We start from the raw sequence: 20,253 nt of genomic DNA on the forward strand, positions 1-20,253 counted from the left end.
CCATCCATCCATCCATCCATCCATCCATCCATCCATCCATCCATCCATCCATCCATCTATCTATCTATCTATCTATCTATCTATCTATCTATCTATCTATCTATCTATCTATATCCATCCATCCATCCGAATCTGGAGTCAGTCTTTCACAAAAACATGATTTTCTCAGCTTTTTGTTCAAAATGTAGCTTTTTTTTAATGAAACTTATCCATATTCAAGTGTTGATAAAAAAGGAATGCAAGAAGCTAGATTAAAACAGTTTATTTGTTTAAAAGAAGAGGGTCCGCTCTTTTTTCTGATATAGTGCAGCAGATATTCATTAAACAAAATATTCTAAGGGCTATTAAAATTGGTGAAAATTTTCAAAAACCCTGGCAGTGGCTGGCAACTGTTTTTTAAAAACACTGGTGGGGAAAGAGTTAAGAGATGAGGGACGACCCTTTTGGGTAATGCTCCGGGCGTGCCAACCATGTTTTTTGTCGTTAAACTAGCAAAAGTGGGTTCAGACACACCCTAAAGTGCACCTATGCCGTGAGCATAAGAACAGATTGTTAAAATAGGGCCCATAGATGTTTAGTTTTTCTCACCTCATGTGTAGGGCTGGCCTTTCGGGGACTGGTTGGGCGAGAGCCAGCGGATTTGGGCGAGAGGTGCGTGGTCTCAGATCTGGGTGGCGTGGGGCTGGACGTGGAGCCGGACTTCACACTAATGGCAGGCAACTCTCGGTGTTTGGTGGTCGGTGAGCGCTCGGGGCGTGACAGTTCAGCCGCATGTGGAGTGGAGCCCGTCCGCAAGACCGCAGCCACATCTGACACGGGCGGAAGAGAGCATGCAATCAGCGCAGAGAAATGCAACCTGTAAGACTTTCTGTCTTCATTGGGACACATACAAGAAGGGCCTACTACTCTGATCTAATATGATTTCTGACCTGTAAGGTGGCCAGAATAATAATCACACACTGTGTGTTAATAGGCCAGAGGAGAACTGAGTCTGGTTTCATGCCCTGATGGAGTTTCGGTTCCTTTGGTCGCCTTTGGCTTGGGCCTGCTCAGTTGGGGACATAGGCGTCGCTAGGCCCTTTTTAGGGGGGCTTCAGCCCCCCTAAACTTATGCCTCAGCCCCCCTAAAAAATATGTGATTAACCTTTAAAACATATGAAACTGGCGGCAGGCTTCGTCCCGTTTTTTAGTCTGTCTCTCCAATCCGCAGCGGCTCTGAGCAGAGCGCAGCGCACGTCAGAAGCAGAGGTGTGTGTGTGTGTGTGTGTGTGTGTGTGTAAATCTGAGCGTCATTGGTCTGTCACCGCTCGTCAATGTCAAAATATTTGATAAAACCAATCAAATCAGAGTAGGCGGGCTTTATGGTCACACAGAAACTACTGAGGCTGAGCGCAAATTTTAGCAGAGCAACTCGACGTCAAGTAAGATAAATGCAGCTAAATTAAACATTCATGTTTGACAGCTTCTGCTTTAAGTCAGAAATGTTAATCAAAAGAAAAAAAATATTTAGGCAAATTAATAAACTTGTGTCTAATTTTTAGACATTTTTAACTGGAAATATGCCAATTTGATTCATAATGTAGGCCTTAACGAACAGAAAACATTAACAAAGCTATTTTCATCAGATTAGGCGTAAGTTTAATAATGAATGTGTATATATTGTAAATTAATATAATTCTATTTGTAACATTCAGTAAATTAAAAAAAAAACACCAGCTTTTTCAGCCTGTATTGGGCATAAGATTAGTAGCCTAATGAATGTTCATACTGTGATTTTAATAAACTTAAAACTTTGATAAACAGTAAATTAACGTGTCTATGAAAATTATTCATGAAACATAAATATCAGTATGTTAATAGCCTATGTAAACCATATGTTCACTTTATTCACTGACGAAAACGGAAAAAAACAGTCAAAGCTCAGCGTTATGAAGAGACAGGGCAAGATAAAAACAGAAAAAGAGAGATGGTTTTCAAGCTATTGTTATCACATTTTTTGGCCTTCAGAACATCATAAAATGCTCATATGTAGATCATAGAAATCAAAATTTTCTCGGGGGACCATGTAAGAACCCCCTAACATTTGGGATCTTGGTTATTATAAACCTGCCTACATTATTGGGTATGATAATTGCATGTACAATATGGCCATGCATTAAGGTATTAATATTTGCTTAATACCTTTAAGGTATTAATATTTAATATAAGTAATAATAAACAGCCAATATCTTCTGGGTATGCATGTTTGTAAGCTATTAGTTAATAGAGCAATTTGGACCCTAAACTAAATAGTGTTACCATTTTTTCTACAGACCTACCCTCACTGGGGGCTGAGCCTCCCTAAAATAAAAATCCTAGAAACGCCCCTGGTTGGGGACACTAAAATTTCAATCTAAGTAATTCAACTAAATATACAAATAAATGTAATTCATTGGGTCTTAATTAATTCTATAAACTATAATACTGATCTGCCAACATTGTCGCTATAAGATAAATTAAACAGAGCTGATAACATCACTGTTTTCTTCAGAACGACTGCACAGACAAATCAAATTTGTTGCAATATTGTCCTGTTTAACACTGTGAAGCTGCTTTGAAACAATCATCATTATAAAAGCGCGATATAAATAAAGCTGACTGATTGATACTTATTGCCACACCTGCCAATGGCCAGTGACTTAAAGGGTTACTTCACCCAAAATTGTAAATTCTGTCATTAATTGCTCACTTTCATGTCGTTCCCAACCCATATGACCTTCGTTCATCTTCAGAACAAAAGTGGAGATATTTGTGATGAAATCAGAGATTTTTGACCCTCTATAAACTACAATACGAGCGTTTTGAAGGCCCAGAAAGGTAATAACCACATGGTTAAAGTAGTCCATGTGAATCCAGTGGTACAAACATAACGTCACAAAGCGACGAGAATATGTTCCTGCAGGTTGTAAACACAGTGCAGCGCTTCCGGGTTTTACGTCTGAACGCCAGCTCTATATTGGCCGGTTGCCAATATAGAGCACCGCATGTGTGCGTATTTAGGGTTTTTGGCACATGGACTATTTTAACCATGTCTTTACTGCCTTTCTGGGCATTGAAAATGGTAATAGTGTGGTGGCTGGTAACCCTATGAAAGCTCTCGGATATCATCAAAAATATCTTAATTTGTGTTCAGAAGATAAACAAAGGTCTTACAGACTTGGAACGACATGAGTAATAAATGACAGAAATTACATTTTTGGGTGAACTAACCAAATTTACAAGCCATGAAACAATTTTTAGATCCCAATTAAAATTCCCAATTTCAGGTACAGAAATGTAATAAAGTAATTAAACATAAAATACCAATGCGTAGTGCATTAATTAAACATAGATTAATCCTTATTAACATTACAAAAGTTTACAAATGTTTCTTTTTGTCTTTATTTACGTTTTATTAGAGATGGCAGCAGGAATATTAGGCAGCTGTCACTTTAAGAGCTGCCCAGATCCAATACACTGATACACCTTTCACATTCTTTCTCAACTTTTTACATTCAAGACATTAATGACTATGTTTATGAGGATACTACTAACCAATACAGGCATTTTCAAGCGCAAGAAGACATGAAAGAGTTTAAATCAGTATTTGCAGACTGTCTGAGATGCACAGAAAACTTCCACACAGTGAGTGATAAATTGAGTTCGTTTTTTTATCTTCTCGAGCTTTAATGTTTCAATTGGCAAGACTTAACCTTTCGTGGCGATGCAGTGCTAGTTTGTTAACTGCTGCTTGACTTGATTAACTTGCCAACACAAAATTTTTTACTTGCATTTAGGCCTGTCGCGATAGTCGATAAATCAATTAATCGCACGATAAAAAAAAAAAGAGCTCAATAATTTTTCCGGCCGTGATAATTGCCATTTGCATGCTTTTTTGTTTTCCTCGTCTCTCTCGTTGACTGCGCACCTCGTCCGTTTGAGGAGGTGTTTATACTCGACGCGCAGACCGGGTGCGGCGTGATGAGACGTCAGTCTCGGACAGCAGATTCGTCTGAAACTCGTGGCTCTTCGGTTGCGGAGCCACACGCAAAGTTATGAAATTTGACGTGCACAACGCCAAGCGAAACGGGGTCTCGCGCACTCCACGTCGACGTCATTTTTGCCTCGTGCTCGAGTGGACGCGTCGAGTATAAACGAGGCTTAAAGCTACACTGGAGTTTGATAAACGCAAGTTAATCCTTCAGTTCAATCTTTGTGTGCTAAAGGCACATAAGTTCCTGTAGAGATAGCGATACACATTCTCCTTTTTTTGCCAAATAAATGAAAAGCATGTCATCAATGTCTTCTCTCTCGCTGTATCAAAATATCACTTTCCTCAGAGATGGTCAAGCTCAGTTTTTGGGCTATGATATAACACATTTTTTAATACCGTATCCTAAATTGTGGATAATTAATATATCATATGCTGAAGTATTTCTGGATTAAAAGAAAACAAAACAACAAGAACCGTACAGAATGGAAAACCGTGAGCCTAAAACTGTGATACGAGCCGAACCGTGGGTTGTGTGAACCGCCGCCCCTAATATGCTCCTAAAACACAATCATCCGCTGCAGTTTTCATCTATTTCATTTATTGTTTTTAGTGTTAAATAGTCTTTTATTGATCTTTGAAAAGGTGTACCTGCATTTTTATGCCATTATCATTATTTTAGATGAAAATGGTCTCAGACCGACAATATTATAGTTTATCGCAATCATTTCTTGGCCAATTTATCGTCCAGCAAAATTTGTTATCATGACAGGCCTACTTGCATTTGGCACTTGCCGAGTGTTAATTTTAGGCCTTGCATACAAGGCATGTTCTCAAAAAACACACAATTTCTCAATCGTGTGTTTGTGTGTCTGTCTGATTTATCCATGTGTATTGGTGACTCTAGTCAATCCCTGTGGTCTACATGCCGGTCAAAGTAGACATCCCTCTTTGACCTTGACCTCCATCCGCTTACAATCTTTCATCATTCAAGCTTACATTCAAATCGGAGCCATTCAGCCATTTCCTTGGGCAATTCCATCAGCAACTTAAACAAATAATTCCTTGTATTGCAGTAGATTACTCAGATGCAAAGGAACACACAAGTGTGCATTGTATGTGCATTAACAATAAACGTGCTGTTAGATATGCGTGATAAACATAATAATGCATTAACACATACAGCAGACGATTAGTACTATGTTCGGATTCAGAATGGAGTACTTACAGCAAAACATCCTGCATACAGTACAATTATTAAAGAACCCCTGTGGTGACAATCAAGTTTTTAATGTTGTTTATATGTCTATGTGGTGTATTTAATAGGCTATAAGACAAACCATGTGCACATTCATCAGTCAACACCAACGCTGAGTGTTTTCTCCTTAAAACTGCAGTGAAACAAAGACTCAAAAACGCCAGTTTCCTATAGCCACAAACATGTGACCAATCCCGTCACAAGGGGGCGTGGCTTTTCTCCACTGACTTATGATGATGTTCTAAGCATGTTTTTTAGAAGGCAGCGTTATATTCTGAGATGGCGAACGGAAACATGCTAACATTAGCAACTCATTATTAGCTGTTTGATAACTATGTCAAGCCAAAGGCTTATCATATTAATTACTGTTATGTGTCTGATGTTGTAGAGAGCGATAAATAAAATACATTACCATTCTGATACACCAATTTGTTAGCCTAGAAATCTAAATTTAGAGGCACCCTAGTGGCAGCAAATCTAATCTACCCGCAAGTGTCGTCTAGCAACTCTCATTACCCTTCTGAGCTGTAAACGCCAAACTCTGGGTGGGCCAATCACATCGTGTATAGAGTCGGTGGGCGGGGCCATAATGACGACGGCCGACTTGCGTTTGCGTGCTTCTAGTAAACACAGAAACTGGCGAACGGCGGTCTTTCGAATCAGCTTTGACCGCGACTCTGGAAGACTTGGAGTTAAGCTTTTCTCTGAGAAAAGAACAAAGAACGGCACTGAAGTCATTCTTAACAAGGGAAGATGTGTTCTGAGTTTAGCCGAGCGGATACGGCGAATGTTTAATCTGTCAGCGAGCTCCGCTTCACCTTCGTTGCTCTGGTTGGTTGTAGCGCCATCCTATCGCGTGCAGAGGGAGTTTGAAAGACAACCGTTTATCCGCCCCTCGGATTGAGCTGTCAATGGAGAGTTTCCAGACCAAACATCTTGATGTGGGTCTGACTTGTCAGGCTACTGATTTGTATAATCTTCCTCTAAATCAGTTTCGGCTTCAAACATGCTGAATTAACCAATATTTACAGTTGTCATTTATGGGCTCAAATTCCCTCCAATTGATTTGCAGTCAAGCATAAACAAATAATAAGCATAAATCAAAATAACAATAAAAAAACATGTGAAAATATAACGCACAAAACTGAAAAATCAATGTAAAAGTTACCCAGAATCACAAACAATGCGGTCATAGAAATACAAATAATAAGCGTGAGTCAAACATTTAAACAAGTTTAAAGTGATATTGCTCAAAACTGAATCATAAATTCAAAACGATCTGAATTGCACACAAAATCATGTTTTCTGCTCTTATTTTCATTTTTTGTATGTCTTTGTATGATCACGTTCATTTGACTGCTTTAATTGTGAGAAAACCCCCTAAAACGCCTATCATACAAAATAATAGATTCCTTAGATTATATTCATAGCTATAAAATAATGCATTTCCTTGCTGATACAGCGATAGAGAGCGCGTTATACTCGTAGCTGAAGTCAACAGCGGCTGGCTGAACTGAGCGGCACGAGGCGAGTCTCTGTAACGTCAACTTCCCTCTTCCATTGATTGGCTACGGCAGGGGTCCCCAATCTCGGTCCTGGAGGGCCACTGTCCCCTACACAGTTTAGCTCCGACCCCAATCAAACACACCTGAAACAGCTAGTCAAGGCCTATAAATGCATTGATTAGCTGTTTCAGGTGTGTTTGATTGGGGTTGGAGCTAAACTCTGCAGGACAGTGGCCCTCCAGGACCGAGATTGGGGACCCCAGGGCTACGGGATGAGCTGTCAATCTAGAACTAGTGGCCCAATGGTGATGCTAAGACCCGCCCCTGATTTACATGAAACTCAAACTGCGACATTTGGAAACACAAGCGCAGAATGTGGAAACAAGAGCAAAGGAGAAAAGAGCACAGACATTAAAAAAATGAAAATAAGAGCAGAAAACATGATTTTGTGTGCGATTCAGATAATTTTTAATTCATGATTTAGTTTTGAGCAATATAATTTTAAACTTGTTTAAATGTTTGACTCACGCTTATTATTTGTATTTCTATGACCGCATTGTTTGTGATTCTGGGTAACTTTGCATTGATTTTTCAGTTTTGTGTGTTATATTTTCACATGTGTTTTTAAAGCGCGTTTAGCTAGAATACAAAACCAACCCATTGGGCCACTGAATCTGCATTAACGACAACAGCTGGGGCAACAGCCTTAGTCCTAATGGGTTGTTATCATAGCTATCAAAATCCAGTGTTCGGCACTTTGCGTAATTGAGTTTTTGTTGTAGATGTCTGTCTTTTAAAAAAAAAAAAAAACAAAAAAAAAAATTGTTGTGTATTGTGCTAACTAATTGAGATTTCTTACAGCTCTTACAGGTTTTTGGCCTTGTCTGCTCCGTTGCTTCTATTACTCTCCCCTATTTTGTAAGTCGCTTTGGATAAAAGCGTCTGCTAAATTATTAAATGTAAATGTAAAGCAGCACTGGGTAACTTTTGCTCTCGGGGTCCCCCTACAGTTGGGAAAAAATAATGTCCTCAACTACTGTCGTAAGCTGTCATCCTACAACAGGGGATGCCATCGCGCGTGCATTTGTCAACCCTGATAGCCCTGAACTAGTGATCCGCGGGTCGTCTCATAACCCGCGGACCCCGTATGTCTATTTAATGGTCGCGGGTGCGGGGCGGGTTGTAAAAATATATACAGTGGTGCGGGGCGGGCCAAATAACTTCATAAAAGCGTCCCGCGGGTTGGTGCAGCACTAAGAGTTCCCCTGAACACTGCAGGAGGAGTTAGAGTTCTTCTGGCGGTGCGTGTGAAATGTCTTCATCAGGTACAGTCAGTGGCATGTTTCAGCATGTCATATGAATATAATTTCATGGGTTTTATTTTTTTCAAACGCCAAATAATCGCGATGCTCACGTTTACAAGCCAGCGTCATTATAGTAGTCTATTGGTTAGCGTTTTACAGAATCTATATGATACTTCAGTTCAGTGTTTGAGTGGTCGGTAATCACCGTAACAAGCAGGACAGCATCGGTCGGGCACGCCTCCTTCAGCTCACGCCGACGAGCAAACGCTGGTCACATGTTGATCCTCATTCGGCCTTTAATCACAGCACTTTTTCGTTTCCTCTTATTGCTTTCCTCCAACAAAACATTTTCTTTCTTTTTTGTCTGTGCTGCTTCGGACATGACTATATTATCCGACGAACAAAGTTGGGCTCGCACGTCCGAATGTAAGGAAGTGTGTGTGTGTTGGTGGAAGTGACGTATATGCCGTAAAGCAGTCGAATTTTGTAGTTCTTTTTGTTCTCGGGTTACTACCCGAAACCCAAAGTTTAAAAGTACGATTAAAAACGATACAGACCCCATCAGGCTATGGCAGACGTGTCATTCAACTTATTGTAAGTCAATGTATCATCACAAGAGTCTTAAAAAATATATTATGAAGGTTGAAAAGTTACCTAGTGCTGCTTTAAAAATTTATTCATGCTTATTATTTTTTTATGCTTGACTGCAAATCAATTGGCGGGTATTTGAGCCTATAGTCACTGTGTAGAATTTACTACACTAAAGTTGAGCGAGTGGATCCGGTAATCCGAGCTGGAGTGGAGGCGGGGCTCATTTGCATATTCATGAATCCATGTATTCTAAATGAAGCAAGGGTGTAGTTACATTCAAACTATTGTAAGGCATAAAGAAATTATTTTCATGGGGAAAAAAACGTCCTTTTGAGGATCAAACATGAGTTTTAAGAGATAAAATGATTGACTGCAGGGGTACTTTAAAACTAGTACATGCCATTTCAGGCAATAGTATGCCACACTTTTGCCACATGACCTCATTAGGTTGCACACTTAATTTAGCAAGTATCCAATTATCAACATAGTATTAGTAATATGGTAGTATACCATTCTGAACATAGTCAAGAAGCAGCTGTCAGGGAGAACAGATCATTATAATGAATTCTGATTGGTCCATCTGTATAAAGCAGCCAATCATATCCTCACAAAGCTGAGAGACATGCAATGCCCTACCAATCATTTTCATAAGACAAATACCAATACGAACATCACATTAACAAGGTGAGAAAGACAAACAGTGCCATCGTCAATACATATAACGTCTGCGACATCACAAAGCTGTTCAGGATAGGGGTGGGCGGTATGATCGACTGGTTTCTCAGATATTATATATTTTCATATCACCCAGCTCTAGCTCAGGACAGATCATATTGCATTCTTCATGGATGTGACCACTGCTTCCCATGGTCACACTCCATGTGTTACTCATGCAGGCAGACACGTGACGTCTTCCATTTAAGAACAATACAGCCTAAAAGGAAACCAAGTTAAATAGTACCAGGCTCAGAAGCATCACAGAGGGCTTCATTGCCCTCCAAACTCCAGAACGCGATGTCTTCCCATGAGGCATTTGTGCCTGGAAAAGAGGGAATAATGCAGACGGAATCCACTTATGGATCTCTCAGACACACATACAGTAATTAGGCTGCGTCCCAATACCTAGTGAGCTGCCAACCTAGAAGGCATAGCGGTGAGATCTGACACAAAAGCTGCTGTAAATGCAGCAATACAGCATTCACTTATACATTTTTACCTTTATAACGCCATTTTTAAGCCATATTAAACCTTATTAAATGTATGCATCACATTTTGTGTCAAAATTCTTACATTTAATCAATAAATTCAGTTCGAATAATAAGATACAACAGGGTTGTTACCAATCAAATTAAATCAGTATCAACAACCTGCAGTTCAAATGCATAAATAATGATTTAAACATTAAATGCTGAAGACTGAATTAACGCTGGAAAATTATACTAATTTAATAAATAAAACTGCCAGTAGGTGACAGAAAGTCACTGTTAATGAGTCACTGAGTTTCAACCAATTCATTCAAACGGCGGATTAATTCAGGAACGAAGCATTTGACTCTCTTAATGAGTGAGTAATTGAATCATTCACTCAAACGATTCATTTAAATGGCGGATTCATTCAGGAACAAAGCATGTGACTGTCTTTTGAGTGAATGAGTCATTGAATCATTCATTCAAACGATTCACTTAGATGGCTGATACTTTCATGAACGAAGCATTTGAGTGAGTCAATCATAGATATCCATAATAAAGGCTAGATGTCTTACAGTGGAGTCACCATCGTCATCACCGGCGGCCATCTTGTCACAGGCAAGCTTTCTGTCGGGCTAATGTAAGATGAGTGATCTGTACGAACATAAATACTCTTCTTTTTGTTTCGGTAAACAACTTAATCGTGCAGCTTGTGTATCACGGCTATAACTTACATGCACGTTATCAAGGCTGAGACCACAATTGAGCTGTTCAACTATAGGGTTTATTGACACCAATAACAATTTCATGACAACCAATCTTTTGTTTAGTTAAAATAAACTTAGTTTGCATGTTTTTTTTGCTTGAATTTTTTTAAAATCAATTTTTTTATTATAATAGTGATATTCTTATTATAAAAGTATAAATATATATACTTTTATAATAAGAATATCACTATATATTAGCAATAGCTCTGGAAAAAAACATTCAGAGCTGTATATGTGTGTGTATATATAGATATAATTATTTAATTTCTCATGTTGCCATTCGGTACACAGTTTTAGTAGTCTATATATTGATTTAACATGAATACCTTTTTTATTGCACCTGTTCTGTTCAATGTTACTTTCATATTGAAGTCCATGGTTATAATTATTCATAAATATGTAGTGTCATAACTACATCTCTGACGTTTATAACAAATGAAACTGGAAATTGGTTGAAAATTGAGCAAGTTATGGCTATTTAAAAGTACATGCACCATTAAAACACACTGTTACGAGTGAGCGAGCTGCCTGTGACAAGATGGCCGCCAGTTGCGGACAGCGACCTCCATTGGGCAACAGCGCGCACGAGACATCTAGCCCTTATAATGGATCTCTATGGAGTCAATGAGATTCAACAGATTCATTCAAATGGCTGATTCATTCAGGAACAAAGCATTTGACTGTCTTAATGAGTGAGTCACTGAATTATTATTTCAACCGATTCATTCAAATGGCTGATTCATTCAGGAATTAAGCATCGATGGAGTCGATTCATTCAAGCGGCTGACTCAACCGATTAGTTCATTCAGTAAGGAAACACTGCCGTGTGTTGCTCAGAGACTCAAAACAGTCCTGTGGTTTTGTTTGGATTGTGAAATAGAGCAAAAACAGGCAATATTGTGTCTAAAATGTACGTCACTTAATATTATCTTGCTTATTAAACTCTAGAAAAGAATCAAGATCACATTTGTAATCATGCTGATTTTTGGAGGAACAGCACTCTTTGGGATATTAACTATATTAAATTATATAAATATAATAGATATGCAGAGGTTTTTTCCCCTTATCTTGAATATTGTGAGCATTATAAATGCATTTTAATAGACTACACCATGGAGTGATTGTAAAAGGGCAGTGACTCTACAAAGAAAATATAGAGTAGACATACACCAAAATGTAATGTATTTTTTTAGGATATTGTTGTAATGTGTGAGCACGCAAAAAACACCCGTGTGCACGCAACAGTTTCTCATGAGCATGCAATATGTTTCTGTAAAAAATGTTATCTTTGCAAAAGTTTCTTTAAGGGCTGTGCTAATTGAAAGAAAACGTTGCCAAAAAGACTGAATCCAGTACTAGCATGAGAGCAGAGAGTTAATTTAGCGTACCAGCCTCACCAGAAAGGCCGACCCCATTGGTCAGTTGGGTCAGACTGGAGCCCGAAAGGTCGATCTTTGAGGCCTGAACCCGAAACTTATCCAGTTCCTGTGACAGCATCCCAAACTGTTCGCTCTGACTGCGGCATTTCTCCTCCAGCTCCCGCACTTTTGCCTACACAGGGTGGAAATCAATATGCAAACATTAATTAATATTCATGAGGTGCATAAATATGCTAAACATAGTTTGATGAAGAAACGCAGATGCTGAAGCAATGAATGCTGCACTGCAAAAGTGTCATCAGCCAATCAGAGCACGCGATTATGCAATGAATCTGTGACATCATCAATTCAGCATCTAGTCACATTATAGTTTGATGGGATTATGAATATTTATAAGAGCTTTCGAGTTATCAATTGTTGTGGTTTACAAGACATTTTAGGATATTAATCTCGATAGGAGGTGCAAAAATACAAAAGTAAATCTAAAGTAATACACAACAGCGTTTCCCATATAGGTTGAGAATTTACTTGAGGTGGCGGGCAGGGGCACAGGTTCGGATTAAAAAAATGCTTATTTTAAGCAAAAACTCTCTTAATTTTGAGTTACTTTCCCCCAAAACAAGACTATAATTTTTGCTTTTCTAGTAAATGCTTGTTGTTTAAAGAATTTTTAAATGTTTGGACTACACTCTAAAAAATGCTGGGTTGTTTCAACCCAATGTTGGGTCAAATATGGACTAACCCAGCGATTGGGTTGTTTTAACCCAGCTATTGGGTTGTTTTAACCCAGCGATTGGGTTGTTTTAACCCAGCGATTGGGTTGTTTTAACTCAGCGATTGGGTTGTTTTAACCCAGCGATTGGGTTGTTTTAACCCAATGTTTTAAGCGATTGTTTTAACTCAGCGATTGGGTTGTTTTAACTCAGCGATTGGGTTGTTTTAACTCAGCGATTGGGTTGTTTTAACTCAGCGATTGGGTTGTTTTAACTCAGCGATTGGGTTGTTTTAACCCAGCGATTGGGTTGTTTTAACGCAGCGATTGGGTTGTTTTAACGCAGCGATTGGGTTGTTTTAACGCAGCGATTGGGTTGTTTTAACCCAGCGATTGGGTTGTTTTAACCCAGCGATTGGGTTGTTTTAACCCAGCGATTGGGTTGTTTTAACCCAGCGATTGGGTTGTTTTAACTCAGCGATTGGGTTGTTTTAACTCAGCGATTGGGTTGTTTTAACCCAGCGATTGGGTTGTTTTAACTCAGCGATTGGGTTGTTTTAACTCAGAGATTGGGTTGTTTTAACTCAGCGATTGGGTTGTTTTAACTCAGCGATTGGGTTGTTTTAACCCAGCGATTGGGTTGTTTTAACTCAGCGATTGGGTTGTTTTAACTCAGCGATTGGGTTGTTTTAACCCAGCGATTGGGTTGTTTTAACCCAGCGATTGGGTTGTTTTAATTCAGCGATTGGGTTGTTTTAACCCAGCGATTGGGTTGTTTTAACTCAGCGATTGGGTTGTTTTAACCCAGCGATTGGGTTGTTTTAACTCAGCGATTGGGTTGTTTTAACCCAGCGATTGGGTTGTTTTAACTCAGCGATTGGGTTGTTTTAACCCAGCGATTGGGTTGTTTTAACTCAGCGATTGGGTTAAATATTTTCTTAAGACAACCCAATTGCTGGGTTAGTCCATATTTCACCCAACATTGGAGTGTAGAAACAAGACAAAATAGTAAGATGAGCATTTTTTGCAGTGCATTTATCATTATATTTGTGTTATGAAACCTAAATCTTATAAAATCATACAAAATCTGTTGAGTAGATTTTCTAGATAATAATCAACACATGATGTCTGCTTCAAAAAAGCTTCATAAATAAAAGCAATGAAAGCAGCGAGTGAAGCGGAGGCAAAGGAAAAGAGTTCAAGCCTGAGTGTAAAACACAAGCGTGTAGTAAAAGCGTTTCAAACTCCAGAGCTTGAGTCTGTGAGAGTACGGCGAGCTAGTTTCACTTCCGGTTCTGTGGTTCAGTTTCCTGGCATACTGAGCACACACAAGTCTCAAAAACACACGCTCACTGCAAAAAATGCTTTTCTTACTTAGAATTTTTGTCTTGTTTCTAGTCCACACATCTAAAAATTCTTAAAACAAGAAGTATTTACTAGACAAGCAAAAGAAATTGTCTTTTTTTTGGGGGGGGGGGGGGATTTTCTCAAAATTAAGAGTTTTTGCTTGAAATAAGCACAATAATCTGCCAATGGGGTAAGTAAAATAATCTTAATTCAAACAGAAAACAAGATTAAAAAAAAATTCCCCATTGGTAGATTATTTATCTTATTTTAAGCAAAAACTCTTAATTTTGAGTCATTTTTTCCCAAAACAAGACAATAATTTGTACTTGTCGAGTAAATGTTTCTTAATGTAAGAATTTTTTGATATTTAGACTAGAAAGAAGACAAAAATACTAAGTAAGAAAAGCATTTTTTGCACTGCTCAACTCTCTCACACACACACACACACACACACACACACACACACACACACACACACACACACACACACACACACACACACACTAACTGGCCGACTGTCACTCGTTCAGTCATTGCTCTCAGCTCTAAAAATAAAGAGTTTCCTGTAAAACCTCTCACCTCATAAGTCTGCGTGTCACATTTAATTCTCACAATTAACTTTAAAACACTGCACAGAAAATATTCTGGGAAAAACACACACAAAAAGCTGATAAGCAACTTTTAGGAGTGCACATTTGAAACACTTATTGAAGTGTTAAAAACTTTTATAGAAATGCTTCGGGCTTGGTAAGCGCACACAAAAACACCTAGCGAGCACCTTTAGCCTTGTGGTTTAAGTAAACTGCAAAACAGCTCTCACAAACCACACACACACACACACACACACACACACACACACACACACACACACACACACACACACACACACACACACACACACACACACACACACACACACACACACACACACACACACACACACACACACACACACACACACACACACACACACACTCACACACACACACACACACACACACTAACTGGCCGACTGTCACTCGTTCAGTCACTGCTCTCAGCTCTAAAAATAAAGAGTTTCCTGTAAAACCTCTCACCTCATAAGTCTGCGTGTCACATTTAATTCTCACAATTAACTTTAAAACACTGCACAGAAAATATTCTGGGAAAAACACACACAAAAAGCTGATAAGCAACTTTTAGGAGTGCACATTTGAAACACTTATTGAAGTGTTAAAAACTTTTATAGAAATGCTTCGGGCTTGGTAAGCGCACACAAAAACACCTAGCGAGCACCTTTAGCCTTGTGGTTTAAGTAAACTGCAAAACAGCTCTCACAAACCACACACACACACACACACACACACACACACACACACACACACACACACACACACACACACACACACACACACACACACACACACACACACACACACACACACACACACACCTATATGAGTAAAGACATGGCATAGACTTCCATTTTTTGTTTTTACAGGTTAATGATATTATCTAAGCCTAGCCTGATCTCTAGCTCTAAACCTACCCATCACAGAAACATCCAAACACTGGATTTAAAGAAAACGTGTTTTGTCTGATTCTTCAGTCCCTTCAGGATTTTGTGGGCTTTTTCAGATTTTGAGCCTAAAATGACATTTTTTTGCTGTTTTGTTTTGCAGTGAAAATCCACCAATAATCATGATGCCCTTACAATCGTAGTGTTCGAGACAGGAAGAGTGAAATTATCTCTAAATGTTTGCATATTTACTGAAATTACATAAAAACCCATAACTCCACTTTTCTGTGCTGGACACAAAAAGTGCACATTGTCACTGAATCAGTATTATACCATACATTTTAAACGTTATAAACTATTATTTTTTTATTTTTTTTACCATTTAATAATGATATAATTGTCTACCCTAGTGAAAAACAGAAACAAAATGGATTTAAAATGGATTTATTTCATACTACGTATACATATTTACTGACATATCGCTTGAGACTAAATATTATAATTACACTTGATTTGGAGTACCTCTTTATTGCTCAATGCACATTTCATAATATTAACCCTAAGGATGATATGATCTTTAAATGCCACGTCACTTGCAATAGTTCACTTTAGCGCAATGGAATAAACTTCAGCGTCTCTTTTGTTGGAGCTCAGCAATATTTCTGGATTACTAAAGTGCATTTAGTACAAAAATAGCTACAGACATTAAGTATATACCAATTTAGTCAAAAGTACAATTGATGTGTCTTAATATTAAGTATCATAAACATGTAATTAGTGTTGCAGCCGTATTTATCTGTGAATATTCAATTTAAGTATTATATTTAACTTTCCTTACAACGTATTTCTTTCTTTAAAAAAAAAAAAAATGTTTTTTATTTATTTATGTTGATTTGAGATTGTGTAATGGTAATGATGCACTATAAGTTAATGAAGGAGTACAGACCGATCAGAAACAATCACCGTGCTCACACACACACACTCAAAACTATTCAGACGGTAATCGTCTCTTGTGGGGTCATAAGGTGTTTTCATCATTTACAGCGGCTAGTCTGTGATTTTATTGCCGTCTGAATCCAGAATATCAGTGTTTTTCTCCCGCCATCCCCGGCCGAATGACCTCCTGTTTTTAGACAAACACAAGGTCGTGTGGTGATTTAATTGCCGTCCGAATCCACATCTGAGTTTTCAAGAAGAGATCGCTTCAGAATTCACCGTTTATCCTTTTTGACCCCTGCGGAGCGCCGTATCGCTGTCATTTGGATGCATTTTAAAGATCTATAGCCTACACTTTTATAACTGAAACGCTGGACAGTATTCACAAGAATGATCTTTAATCACCGCTCGAAGGAGAAAGAGGAGAAAAACCTGTGAACATATGAAATGAGCCGTTATTACGGCAGTGATTAGTGTTATATAGGTTACATTTGCAGCATTGTTTAACTTCCGCTCATTTCCACATTTTTAAAATGACATTCCTATTTTTAAACAGGAGATCTTAATAATTAATAATTTCCTATTATTAAAATAAATATGATTGTATTCTTATTATTCCAAGAATTTGACATTTTCACAGCAGATGATCATTCGACTGAGCGGCGTTCCCAGTAGGGGTGATCGATTCCACCACTGTGGGAGTCTATTAGCCTGACAAGCCTGACCCACATCCAGATGTTTGGTCTGGAAACTCACCATTGACGGCTCAATCTGAGGGGCGGATAAACGGTTGTCTTTCAAACTCCCTCTGCACGCGATAGGATAGCGCTACAACCAACCAGAGCAACGAAGGTGAAGCAGAGCTCGCTGACAGATTAAACATTCATCGTATCCGGTCGGCTAAACTCCGAACACATCTTCCCTTTTTAAGAATGACTTCAGTGCCGTTCTTTGTTCTTTTCTCCGAGAAAAGCTTAACTCCAAGTCTTCCAGAGTCGCGGTCAAAGCTGATTCGAAAGAACGCCGTTTGCCAGTTTCTGTGTTTACTAGAAGCACGCAAACGCATCTCGGCCGTCGTCATTTTGGCCCCGCCCACCGACTCTATACACGATGTGATTGGCCCGACCAGAGTTTGGCGATTACAGCTCAGAAGGGTTTTGAGAGTTGCTAGACGACACTTGCGGGCAGATTAGATTTACTGCCGCTAGGGTGCGTCTAGATTTCTAGGCTAGGAGTCTATGGCATCGACTCCATTTACTTCACATCAATACAGGGTTAGAAATCAGACAAAATTGCTATTGATACACACTTAAAATATTTCCTCCCAACACAAAGTCCTAAAATCCTCTTATTAAAACCGCACACTTTTAGCGTGGCCATCCAAATTAGTCCAATTTACCAATGACTTTCATCAGCATTTCTGTACCTATTACATAACCTAGGAAAGTCACAAAGAAAAGATGTTGTCGAGTGATGGCGCTAAATGCACATGGTCATTGTCTTAAAAGGTGAGTTAAAGATACTATACATAAAACAATGCACACTTTGATGTGTTTCTTCTTGATATTTTTATGACTTATTAGTTTAATAAACAAATGGTTACCATGGAAAAGCAAATCTATATTTATTGCAATAATATATACCATCAATTAAACTAAAGCTAGCATGGAGGAAGCCTAAAGTACAAACTAAAGTCGATGTGTTTTTTATTTCTAAAGTAAGCACTCAAATAAAGGTGTGTGACAAAGTTTCTGCGACAGCTCTCTGACGCGGTGTAGCCTACATGACGTCAGTGTACCTCGCGGCTCGCTTCATTTCACTCACTCTTGCTTAAAGTGCACTCAACTTCCATGCATTTTAGATGAGAGATTTAGTAAATTAGAGTCGACACCGAGAGTCGATTCCTGTACTGGAGTCGACCCCGACTCTGGGGCTATTCAGAGTCGAGGAATCCACTCTTCTGGAGTCGACTCCCCATCACTGGTTCCCAGATGCGGATCCCAAAACTCGCTCCTCCACCGAGTGAATAAATCATCATCTGAATGCTCGAGTTTATTTTTACAGACGTCCACATGAGAAACGATTACTGTCCATATAGGGCTAATGACACTAAGAAACTCATGGACTTCGTTTTCAAGTTTATTTTGCCAGTTTGTACGTATTTTTGTAAGAAATAAACAAGATAAGCTTTTAACATGGACGAAAGTGAGTGTTATTTGATCATGAGTCAAGAGGAAGCTTCCGAAGTTTGCCAGAACACTTTGCATTAAAATGAAATGCATTTCAAATACATTCAAGTAGGCCTATATATTTTTCTCACTAGGGTATTGTTGTAAGTATTTTTTTTTCAACTTATAAGAGTATTGTCAGTGAATGCATTCTCTAGAAATATTTTATATAGAAATATAATAAGTGCATAACTTTTCAAATCCACTGGTGAAATCAGGTAGCCTAGAAATCTTGACGCACCCTAGCGGCAGCAAATCTAATCTGCCCGCGAGTGTCGTCTAGCAACTCTCAATACCCTTCCGAGCTGTATTCCCTTAACTCTGGGCGGGCCAATCACATCGTGTATAGAGTCGGTGGGCGGGGCCATAATGACGACGGCCGAGTTGCGTTTGCGTGCTTCTAGTAAACACAGAAACTGGCGAACGGCGGTCTTTCGAATCACCTTTGGCCGCGACTCTGGAAGACTTGAGTTAAGCTTTTCTCTGAGAAAAGAACAAAGAGCGGCACTGAAGTCATTCTTAAAAAGGGAAGATGTGTTCAGGGTTTAGCCGACCGGATACGGCGAATGTTTAATCAGTCAGCGAGCTCTGCTTCACCTTCGTTGCTCTGGTTGGTGTAGCGCTATCCTATCGCGTGCAGAGGGAGTTTGAAAGACAACCGTTTATCTGCCCCTCAGATTGAGCCGTCAATGGTGAGTTTCCAGACCAAACATCTTGATGTGGATCAGGCTTGTCAGGCTAGAAATCAGGCTTTATGGGGAGTAGCAAATATTTGCCCCAATATACATTACCTTCAGTATTACATATAGTAGTTTAACTATATCATTAAACTGTAGAAACGTTCCTCTCATCCCACACATCTGACATCATAAATATCTGATATAAATAAGCTGTTGGGTCAGTTGCACACACAGCCACGTCTCTCTCACACATTTTGGGAGTGAACAGGTTAAAAAGATCATAGACAAGTACAGGTCATGAATACATTTTAAATATTTCATGGATTTGGATTACCTAATATTGCTTCCCCTCTCTCAGGTTAACATTTGTGGCAGACAAATTGTGGAACGCAACGGCAATGCAAATGATGTTAGATTATGTATAGTTTGCTTGATTTTTTTAGTTAAATCCTGTGATCGCAGAATCTCTAAATCCTGCAGGGACTGATTTATAAGCCTTTTAACAGGTGAGGACCAGTTCAATTTGTAATATTTCACTGTATAATAGGACAAAAAATTGGCCCTCACAAGTATAATTTAAGAAAATACACTCTCTCTCACACACACACACACACACACACACACACACACACACACACACACACACACACACGCACACACGCACACGCACACGCACACGCACACGCACGCGCACGCACACGCACACGCACACTGAACCTAAATTGGCTGTAAACAGACACACAGGGTTTCGGGCCTAATACATGTTTTAGAGCGGTTCTGATACCTGCATGCAGTCCAGTGTATTCTGGTTAGCAGCAAAAAACACAAAGTATAAGAAAGACAGAGAGAGAG

The 20,253-nt window shown here is 39.0% G+C and overlaps 1 protein-coding gene across 2 annotated transcripts in view; it reads right to left on the reverse strand.

Annotated features, from left to right (window-relative positions):
- The window catches only part of LOC137071582 (peripheral-type benzodiazepine receptor-associated protein 1), a 198,424-nt gene that overhangs the window by 56,287 nt on the left and 121,884 nt on the right, over positions 1 to 20,253 (reverse strand). For both annotated transcript variants that reach the window (XM_067439707.1, XM_067439706.1), the window contains 3 exons: positions 12,010 to 12,172; positions 9,629 to 9,706; positions 589 to 809 (listed from right to left, as the gene is read on the reverse strand). In XM_067439707.1, coding sequence (XP_067295808.1) covers positions 589 to 809; positions 9,629 to 9,706; positions 12,010 to 12,172 — 462 coding nt within the window. The remainder of the gene's footprint in view (positions 1 to 588; positions 810 to 9,628; positions 9,707 to 12,009; positions 12,173 to 20,253) is intronic.

The sequence above is a fragment of the Pseudorasbora parva genome, chromosome 3 (genome assembly GCF_024679245.1).
Source record: "Pseudorasbora parva isolate DD20220531a chromosome 3, ASM2467924v1, whole genome shotgun sequence".
In the NCBI taxonomy this organism is placed as follows: Eukaryota; Metazoa; Chordata; class Actinopteri; order Cypriniformes; family Gobionidae; genus Pseudorasbora; species Pseudorasbora parva.